A 10,034-nucleotide genomic window follows, 5' to 3' on the forward strand; every position below is an offset into this window, starting at 1 on the left:
ATTCCCGGCGCTCTGCAATGTCCACCAGGGGCGAAACGGCCTTGGGGATGCAGAGCCTTGGGTGACTCAGAATCTCAGAAACTGACTGGAACGACCATGGGTACCCATGGAGTTGGGTGAAAGGGGTGGAGAAGCCCGCTCCCAGGACCCCGGGAATCAGACTGTCGGTCCCGCTCGTCTGCCCTGTCCAACCCTCCACCTGGGACCCAGCTGTGCGCCAGTCCTGCGGCTCGGCAGCGGGAGGGTTAAACCGCGCGTGGCCCACCGCGGGAGGGGGAGAGGCGGAGACCTTGCGCTCGGAGCTGCCGCGCCGAGCCCAGCCGAGCCGAGCGCAGCCCGAGCCCAGCCGAGCCGAGCCGAGCCGAGCATCTCCCGCCGCCGCCGCCGCCGCCGCCGCCGTTGCCGCCGCCGCCGCCGCCACCGCCGCCGCCCCGCGCCCCGGGCGCCCACCCCCCACCCTCTCCAGCGCCCCGGCTGCCGGCCAAACCCCCCGACCATGCCCCGTGACCCACAAACCCCCGCGACCCCCCAGCCCCGCGCCGCCCCGAGCGCCCGCAGCTGTCGCGCCGCCGCGCCAGGCATGCAGGTGAGCGAGAGGGACCCCCCCCACGCCCCCGCCCGCGGGAGCCCGGCCCTGCCCTTCCCGACTCGGCGCCCTCGGCCCCCCGCCCCTCCCGGCGCGGTCCCTGGCCCGGGCTTCAGCCGCCGGCTCCGAGGCGCGCCTTCTCCGCGGCGCTCTCCATCCCTCCGCGGGTCCCGACTCCATCCTGCCCTCCTGGCGCAGCGGTCACCGGCCCCGCGGCTGCCTCCATCCCGCCTTCGGCTCAGCCCTCGGCTCTGTGCATCCTCCTGCTTCGGGTTCCCTTTCTGCTCTCGGCGCTGCCTGCCTCGCAGCCCCTTCGCTGACCTCCTGGTCCTCGCTTTCCTCCCCACTCCCGCCCTTTCCAGCCTGCCCGGGGAGCGCGGGCCGGTGGGACGGGTGGGCCCGGGGCAGCGCTGGGGATGGGGCCCGGTTCCCCCACCCCAAGGCTCCCGCCCCACCCCCAGCTCGTCTCCTGCGCACAACAGGTCGGTGAGAAGCAAGGAGAGGGTGGGGGTGGCGCGCCAGGCTGGGGACTGCGGGCTTCCTGGAGGGGGTGGCTAAAGGGGATGCAGGGCTCAGGGACTGGAGTTGACGTTGGTTGTGGGGGGATGCATAAGGCTGAGAGGCAAATGAGTCCTGGAGTCAGCTGGCCACAGATGTCCCCGTGAGCCCTTCTCCGCTTCACTGGTTCGCTCTAACCTCCTTCCTCCCTCCCTTGATCCCTCCCTCCAGCTTCCTTCTCTTCGCGTCCCTCTCTCCCTTCAGCCCACCAGGCTCCCATCCCTATATCTTTCCAGAGCTCCATATCCCTTTACATTTGAAGAAACACTTTCCAACTCCTCCATCTTTGCTGCTCCGTTTTCAGTCCCCCTTCCCTTCCTCTTCTCATCTGGTCCTCGGTATGATGTTCTCTCCTTTTCCATTTCCTTTCTCCGCGTCCCTGGTCTTCTCCACCCCTTTTCTCTCTTCCCCTTCCACTCTCTCCACTTCCCGTCCTGCCTAGACCTTTCTTTCCCTGTCCTCCTGCCCCTGCCCCTTCTTCCCCTGATCCTGCGACCCCCTCGCTTTCCCTGTTTCCCTCTCTCACCTGTACTCCTAGCTTGTTCTCCCTTCAGCATCCTCCAGGCTTCCAATCTTCTGTACCCACACCCTTCCCAGTCCAACCTCTTTCAGGCAGACTCCTCTCCCTCTTGCCGTGCTCTGTGCCCAGTTCTTCACCTTTCTTTCACCTTTCTCCTCTCCTCAGCCTCTTACCCTTCACCCCCCTCCCCACAGCCCACTTCCCCTTGCCCTTCCCCAGACTTTCCCATCATATTCGCCTGTTATTCTCTGAGAGCACTTAGTGTGCAGATTTAGACCCAGAATCCAGAGGACCCAGGGTGGTGTATCCTCAACCACTCTGGGGAGCCTGGCCCCCCTGGACCCACCCCCTTCAGCTCTGAGAACATGTCCTTCCTCTTTCAAAACCCAACTATCCGGATTCTCCCAGGACTCTACCCAGGAGAGCTACATCTGAGGGGGTGGCCTCTCCCCAGCTCCACCTCCCTTCAGAGAGCACCTATGCATTTGGATGATTTAACATTGAGCAAAAATTATACTCTGTAGTTTCTCTCCCACCCACCTCTGTCTTTCTCTGTTTCTTCTTCTTCTTTTTTTTTTTTTTTTAAGATTTTATTTGACAGAGAGAGACACAGTGAGAGAGGGAACACAAGCAGGGGGAGTGGGAGAGGGAGAAGCAGGCTTCCCAGAGAGCAGGGAGCCTGATATGGGGCTCCATCCCAGGACCCTGGGATCACAACCTGAGCCCAAGGCAGACGCTTAACGACTGAGCCACCCAGGTGCCCCTCTTTCTGTTTCTTTCTTTCCATCCCTCCATCCCCTATTTCCCTTCTCCTGAACATGTAGATTCCCCGGGAGAACCGCTTGGGACTCCAAGCAGGCTGGGCAGGCTGCAGTGCTCCCCTTGTGCACTCGCTGCCACACACACATTCACACACTCACTCAGATTGACTTCCTCTTCCCTCCCCCACTCTCAGACTCCCTCCCTAGTGGTAGGTGCTCAAGGAATCACAAGGTTCTTGGCTCTAAATTAAGCTCCAACAAGAGCTTAGAGCTGTGGGCAGAGGAAGTGACAAGGCAGGAAGCCAGAGAAGTAAGAGTAGACCCCGAGGTGGGGAAGTTACAAGGATCTCTGGGCAGTAGTAGATAGGGGCTGGGGGCTAGACAGGAACCACTCTGGGAGATCCCCCCACCCCCCAGAAGGATGCTAAGCGGCAGCTGACAGCCTCAGAGGATCTGGAGGGCTGATTCGGGTAGGACTGGTGGCTGAATGAGCTGGGGAAGCGCTCAGGGCAGGGTTGGGATGTGACGACCCCCTCTCTCCCCTAGTAAAGTCTGAAAATCTGGGTCACAGCTGAGGAAGAGCTCAGACATGAAGTCCAAGATGTGGTAAGTTTGGCACAGCAGAGGGAGCCTAGAGGCCACTTCTCCTGGGGTCCGGGCCCCCTTCCCTCCTAGGTCCACCCTGGGCCTTCCTTCCTGAGGGCCAGACCCTAGGAAGGGAGGAAATGAGGTCAATCTTCCCAAAGCCCACCTGCTTTTCCCGAGAAAGCTGGAGGGAGGCAGCCTGGGACCTCTGGTATGAGCCTGTGCTCCGCACACAATAAGCCCAGGACCAACGGGCTTTGTCTCACCCCCCTTCTCTCCCTTCTTGCAGGCCCGCACTGCTCCTGTCCCACCTCCTCCCTCTTTGGCCACTGCTGTTGCTGCCCCTCCCACCACCTGCTCAAGGTTCCTCCTCCTCCCCTCGAACCCCACCAGCCCCAGCCCGGCCCCCCTGTGCCCGGGGAGGCCCCTCTGCCCCACGCCACGTGTGCGTGTGGGAGCGGGCACCCCCACCAAGCCGATCCCCTCGGGTCCCAAGATCGCGTCGGCAGGTCCTGCCAGGCACTGCACCCCCTGCCACCCCATCTGGCTTTGAGGAGGGGCCACCCTCATCCCAGTACCCCTGGGCTATTGTATGGGGCCCTACAGTGTCTCGAGAGGATGGGGGGGACCCCAACTCTGCCAATCCTGGATTTCTGCCCCTGGACTATGGTTTTGCAGCCCCCCATGGGCTGGCAACCCCACACCCCAACTCAGACTCCATGCGGGGTGATGGAGATGGGCTCATCCTTGGAGAAGCGCCTGCCACCCTGCGGCCATTCCTTTTTGGGACCCATGGGGAAGGTGAGTGTGAGTGGGAGAGGCTGGTAGGGGGCATCGAGGAGTGGGGAGGCTGGTTGAAGGCTCTATGGGCAGCAACAGAGATCTTGTCTGTTAGCTCCTCCCACAAATGTGTCAGGCACTGTGCCAGCACAAGGGCAAAGATGAAACACACTCTGAGCCCTGGAGGGACTCAGGTCCACTGGACAAGACAGATGTGTGAACACTCAGGGATGAGTCAATGTAATAAGTGCTCTAGTAGAGGCACACACAGCATGTTTTTAGGAAAAGAAGGGAGGAAGAGATTACTTTTGCCTGGGGATCAGGACATTGACATTGGAGCTGGACCTTGAAAATGGAGCGGGAGTATTCCATGCAGAAGAACACCTTGAATGAAAGGGACCATGAGGGTGACATTTCTGCTCAAGGAATGCCAAGATAGGGCCAGTTTGGGGGTGGGGCTAGTGCAGAGATGGACATTTCCACCCCTAGTTTCTATGCAGAGAGAGGGGTTCTCTCTGACCTTGGAGCCTCCTCCTCATCACATGTACACAGAAGATTTGGGAACGTGGAGGAAAAGAACTAAAAACTTCAGGGAAAGCTGATGCTAAGAATGAAGGTGGGGGGGGTCAGGAAAGCAGAAAGAGTTGGACATTGTGGATTCAAATGGCAACACTCCGCAAGCTTATTGAACCCGCAACCTAATCCCATACCCCACCCCCTCTTGGCTCCTACCACCTCAGGCCTCCCTAAAACTTTCTCCCCCCCGAATCAGGTGTGGACCCCCAGCTCTATGTCACAATTACAATCTCCATCATTATTGTTCTCGTGGCCACTGGCATCATCTTCAAGTTCTGGTAAGCTGCAGGGAGGAGGGTGCTGGCAGATGGGGACCTAAGTTTGGCAATGTTTGGCTGGAAGGAGGGCAGGAGCAAGGGCAGCATTTTTGCTGGAGGTGGGCTAGGAAGTGGTGGATTTAAGCAAGAAAAACCTTGGGAAAAGGTGGTAAGGATTTGGGTGGGGGAGACAGTGAGAAATCAGGGCAAATTCCTTTTCCCAGGGAAATACAGGGATAATGGGAGAGGGAGGGGAATTATTTATGCCTTGGTGGGCATCCCTTGTCCCCGTTTCCTCCAAGACAGAGAAAACTGACCCATTCTGCAGAGCCCCTTCTTGGGACTGCCTGGGGAGGAGGGAGAAAGTCTGGAGGTTTCTTTGCACGCATTTAATAATGGGTCACTCAGTCCTTCACACTTTGCTGAGAGAATCATTAGACTCAGGTGTCCAGGTCATTAGCTGATTTTGAACTAGAACTAAACCTTCCAGGCGCCTGCTGAGGAGAGAAATGGCTCTTCTGGGTATGTATGGGGGAGGGGGCAATTCTGGGGGACTCTGTGTTGATGGGGAGGAGGTACTGATTCTGCGGGTCTGGACCAGGTCCGGAGGATGGTTTACATCCCTGAACCCTCTGCGGGATAGGAAAAGTAGCTTTATGGACACTCAGTCTCCAGATATTTGATATAGGGAACCGGTAAGAGGCCAGTTTCTCTGCTGTAGGGATGTTGGAGTGTCTGAGGGAGGCTGGGCGTCACCAGCACTGCAGGCCCGGGATGGGGGCTTCTTAAATGTGTGAGAGAACCTCTTTCCTTCCTGTGTACCAGCTGGGACCGAAGCCAGAAGCGGCGCAGGCCCTCTGGGCAGCAAGGTGCCCTGAGGCAGGAAGAGAGCCAGCAGCCGCTGACAGACCTGTCCCCAGCTGGAGTCACTGTGCTGGGGGCCTTTGGGGACTCGCCTACCCCCACCCCTGACCATGAGGAGCCCCGAGGGGGACCCCGGCCTGGGATGCCCCAGCCCAAGGGGGCTCCAGCCTTCCAGTTGAACCGGTGAGGGCAGGGGCAAAGGGCTGGGAGGGCTGGGAGGTAAGGCAACTTTGGTCCAGAGCCTTGGTTGGGGGTGTTCCCTCCTGGGTGGGTGGGGAGGAGGTAGACCTAGACCCCACACAGCCCCTGGCCCTCCCTAGGACTGGACCAGGTCCTCTCTAGGGGACCCTTCCTTCTGCTCTCTGTGGATCTCTGTCCTATTCTCATGCTGTCATTTAACTCAACTCTGCCCTCTTACCCTGGAGTCCCTTTTTTGCCTTGGACTTCCCTTCGATTCTGGCTTACCCAGTGGTTCCTGACTGTGCCCTTTCCCTCTTCCTCTCAGGATTCCCCTGGTGAATCTGTGATGCCCCCCAGTGTCGGGGTGCCGCCAAGCAGGAGGCCAAGGGGCCGACATAGCCCCCAACCCACTGAGGGTGGGGCAGCTGTGGGAGCTGGGGCCACAGGGGCTCCTGGCTCCTGCCCTTGCACACCACCCCGGAACCCTCACTGGCCCCACAGGCGATCCTACCTGCCCACCCTCCTTTAGGTGGGGGGCCTCACATATTTGTGGCTTCTGGTCCCCCATCCCCTCCCTTGCACACTCACATGAAAGCCTTGCACACTCACCTCCACCCTCCTGGGCCATCGCACACACTTGTACTCTTGTACAGCCAGTCTGCACCTTCTCTCCACCCACACCGCCCCTCCCCATCCCTCACGTTCGCCCTTTGTTTCACACTCTTCGCTCTCTCTTCCTCCCACATTCCAGGCTCAGCTCAGTCACTCAGTGGTCAGTGGGTGACTCTCTGTTACCTCTCACTCGCATTTCCTGGCCCCATGTTGTGGTGTTGTGTGTTGTGCTCACACTCTCCCTCATGAACACCCACTGATCTAGTTTCTGTGGCCCCCGCATGCTGCCCCAGAGGTGGGTGGGAGGTAAGCTGGGGGCTTCTCATGCCCCCATCTGTCATGGTCCCATCCCATTCCATGTCATGTGTTTCATTGTCTCCCCCATCCCACTCCAAGGGCGTGCTCATTACCCTGAGGGCTCCCCCATGGGAATGGGGGTAGTGAGGCCCCAAACTCCTCCCCCCCAACTGCTAAATTCTGTTGTCTGGGAGATGGGTATTGGGGAGTCACCTGCTGCACTACATGAGAAAGGGGCTCCCATTCGCCCTTCCCTTCCTCCTGAGTCCCTTTGTCTCGTCTGTCCTGGCTGTCCATGTGTGGGTCACTCCCTGGAATTCAGAGTCCCTGAGCCAGTCCTCCACTTCCAGGCCTCCCTGAGGGTCTCCCTAACTCCACCTGGGCTGCCAGGGACTGGGGCCAGCTGGTTCAAGGCCATCGGGAGCTCTGCCTCCCAATCTATCCCTCCCCTTCCTGGCCTCCCTCACACTCCTCCTCCCTGCCCTCCTTGGTTTTTTCACTTCTCCCTCCTTTTGCCTGTCCTCCCCCTTCCCCTCACATTTGTCCCCACGTCTCACCATTTTTCCACCTTCCTCCCTTCTCCCTCTCTTACCTGGCTCCTATGCTGTGATATATATTTTTGTATTATCTCTTTCTTCTTGTGGTGATAATCTTGAATTCTTGTGGGATGTAAGTTTCAAAATTTTCAAATAAAGCCTTTGCAAGATACTGGAGACCCCTGGTTCTGCTTACGAACCCTGAAGAGAGGAGAGGGAGGAGGCAACAGGCAACCAAGAAGGGAGGAAAAGAAGGATGGGGGGTTGGAGGGAAACCTTTAAGATTCAGTGTGAACTGGCCTGCTCTGACCTGGAGTTAGGGTTCCTGGGCTTTTTTTTTTTAAGTGGGGGTAGGGGCAGAGGGAGAGGGAGCAAGAGAATCTTAAGCAGACTCCCAGCCCAGTGGGAAGCCTGACGTGGGGCTTGATCTCATGACCCTGGGATCATGACCTGAGTCGAAATCAAGAGTCAGGCGCTTAACTGACTGAGCGACCCAGGTGCCCCTTGGGCTTTAACTTGGGAGAGAATGGAAGGGAGAAACTGAAGGGAGCAGCCAGAGCAAGAGAAACTAGAGTGGCTTGCTCGTTACTTGCCAGTGAAGGTCAAGAGAGACCATGAGAAAGGAGACAGAGAAAAGGGACAGGCAATGAAGCAAGCAAGAAAAGGAGGAGAGAGCGGATAAGACATGGAGGGTAAGGAGCGAAAAGAGGAGAGAAAAATGGAGTAAAGAGGAAGAGGTGAGAGGGGAGGGACCACAGGAAAGAGGCTGCCCTGCTTGGTTTATTTTCTGTCTTGCTCCCTAACACCCCCATCTACAGCTGCCCCCCAAAAGCTGTGTAGCATTAGAACCCCTGTGGTTAACTCCTTAGCTTTCCCCACACTGCCCTCTCTGAAAGAGAGGCACTGCTAGGGTGTGGGAGTGGAATCAAGGGGTATGTTTGGGGGAGGGAACATAGGCTGCCCAGCTGGGATCAATCACCTCTGAGCCCCCCATTCTAGGTTTGGCTCTAGTGACAGCCCTGCAAAAGCCCACACATCAGCCTCTCAGCTGTTGCTAGGCTCTGTTGCCATGGTAACCACCCAGGTCCCATTTCTCCCCCCCCCCGCCCCCATCTGTGCCCCACTTGCTCCCTGGAAATGGGGAGATCCAGGGAGGAGACTGTAGTGAGCGAGTCTGGGCTGCCCCGGACTCTGAATGCCTCCAAGTATTTATCTTTGCAGCTAGAATTAGGAGTGTATAGGTGTTGGTAGGTGTGTGTTTTAGGTGTTGGGGAGCTTTACTGTCTACTCAAGGAAGTGTGGTTGAATCCATATAGCACACAATGGTGAGTGGGGAGGAGGGAGCATATTTCTCAGGACCAGAGCAGTGTATACTTTCAGGGCATCAGTCTCCCTAAGGAAAACAGAGTGCTACAGAGGAAAAAGGCAGAGCAGGGGCAAGGAGTGATGAATCAACTAAAAGCAGAGGTGCAAAGCCAACAAGCTGCTGAGGAGGGCTACGGGTCAACCCAGTGGGGCCTGTAGAGATCCCAGCAGCAGCTGGTGGCGGGAGAGGGCTGGATGGAACATGAGGGTGCAGGAAGAGGTGCTGAGGACATGGGTCGGGGGCAGTAAGGGAGAGATCTGAGGTGGATGGGAGAAGAAGCCTCACTAACCTTTCCCTTCTTTCCCCCGAAGAATCTTCTCTTTGTCAGGTGAGGGGGGGGGGCAAAAAGGAGCACTGGCTTAGAAGGGGAAGGAGCTCAAGTGCCTGGAGAGCACACTGGGGCTCTATCACCCTCTGCAACTGTAGTTCTTCTGAGGGACAGTGTGACCCCGAGGCTCACCCATATGCAAAAGGCATGCATGAAGGCCCCTAATGAAGAGGGAATTAATTATTGCCTGATTAGCCTGCTGTTTCTCTAAATTTAAATAAATTAAAATACACCACCAAGACACTGGGAAATCCTCACCTGTTCCTTCTCCCTTAAATGCCCTCCTTCCCCATGGAAAGTCAGATGGCAGGGAAAGACAGGAGAAAGGAGACGCCCTAGTCTTCCCAGTTGTCCTAAAGGAAATATCCCAAACTACATCACATTGTCAGGATAACCACGAAGAGTTGGGAGGCCCTGGGGAACAGATCCTAACCTCTCTTATGAAACTGAAACAGACTATGGGGCCTTTGGAGGTCTTTGAAGGTTGCAAGAGGTAGAGCAGAGAGTCACTGCTTAGTGAGAGACCAAAAATACAAAAAAATGGTCACACTACCCTTTTGGTTCTTGGAGGCCACACATCACAAGCACCACTGGGACCAGCATCCCTCATCACTGTACTTTCTTTGCCTCCTGAGCTGTGCATCAGATGACTCAGCCAGGCTTCTCTTAAGCATTTTTCTGGAATGCTTACCATTATGGCTCAGACCAAACCAGGAAATGGGGAAGCCCCCAGGAGGAGGGATCTCCCAGGCAGAGCTCAGGGTGTGGAAGTGATTCAAGATGGAAACAGTGTGCCAGCTGGAAAACCCCAGGCTAAAATTAACAGCCCTCCTCCCCCTACGCCCCACATTTATCTCTAAAGCTCTTCTGTAAGGAGTTCAAAGCACTTAAAAAACTGGCTTCTTATAGCAAGGGCAGGAGCAGGGCTGACAGTTGGAGACACTGAGGCTCAGGGAGTACCAGTTAATGAAAATAGGAAAAGAATAAGAGGACCACCGGGACTTAGAGTGATTACAACGATTTTGCTCCCACTTCTTTACCTCAGCCCCCAAAGTCGACATTTCTGGAATTAGCCATTTCTAACCCATGCAGCAACTAGGTTTGGTCACATCTGAGCCCTTAAGATCTTATCCTGCCAACTATTGCTATTCAGTTAACACAGACTGAGTGCAGAGCCCAAAAAACATGGTTGAGAGAGTAGACACTTCCAAAAGGATACAAACTATAA

At 56.8% G+C, this 10,034-nt stretch overlaps 1 protein-coding gene across 3 annotated transcripts; it reads left to right on the forward strand.

Annotated features, from left to right (window-relative positions):
* Window positions 1-529: 529 nt before the first annotated feature.
* LOC113921652 (PILR alpha associated neural protein) lies at window positions 530-7,292 on the forward strand. 3 transcript variants are annotated; one of them, XM_027592548.2, is made up of 6 exons: window positions 530-586; window positions 2,972-3,031; window positions 3,300-3,811; window positions 4,563-4,644; window positions 5,449-5,670; window positions 5,993-7,291. In XM_027592548.2, exons 2-6 carry the CDS (start codon window positions 3,015-3,017, stop codon window positions 6,012-6,014), a joined length of 855 nt encoding a protein of 284 aa, XP_027448349.1. In that variant the 5' UTR covers window positions 530-586; window positions 2,972-3,014; the 3' UTR covers window positions 6,015-7,291. The 3 variants fall into 3 exon arrangements, with proteins under 3 accessions (XP_027448349.1, XP_035585053.1, XP_035585052.1); XM_035729159.1 differs by lacking the exon at window positions 530-586 and adding an exon at window positions 2,761-2,895 and having other exon boundaries at window positions 2,977-3,031; window positions 5,993-7,292; XM_035729160.1 differs by lacking the exon at window positions 5,993-7,291 and having other exon boundaries at window positions 5,449-5,674.
* Window positions 7,293-10,034: the final 2,742 nt, after the last annotated feature.

This window comes from Zalophus californianus, chromosome 9 (assembly GCF_009762305.2).
Source record: "Zalophus californianus isolate mZalCal1 chromosome 9, mZalCal1.pri.v2, whole genome shotgun sequence".
In the NCBI taxonomy this organism is placed as follows: Eukaryota; Metazoa; Chordata; class Mammalia; order Carnivora; family Otariidae; genus Zalophus; species Zalophus californianus.

What these genes read in the sequence shown, in the direction of transcription:
- LOC113921652 (XM_027592548.2), top strand. An exon ending in GGCATCATCTTCAAGTTCTG is followed by an intron (nt 4,645 to 5,448) that starts GTAAGCTGCAGG and finishes CCTGTGTACCAG; the next exon opens with CTGGGACCGAAGCCAGAAGC. An exon ending in CCAGCCTTCCAGTTGAACCG is followed by an intron (nt 5,671 to 5,992) that starts GTGAGGGCAGGG and finishes TCTTCCTCTCAG; the next exon opens with GATTCCCCTGGTGAATCTGT.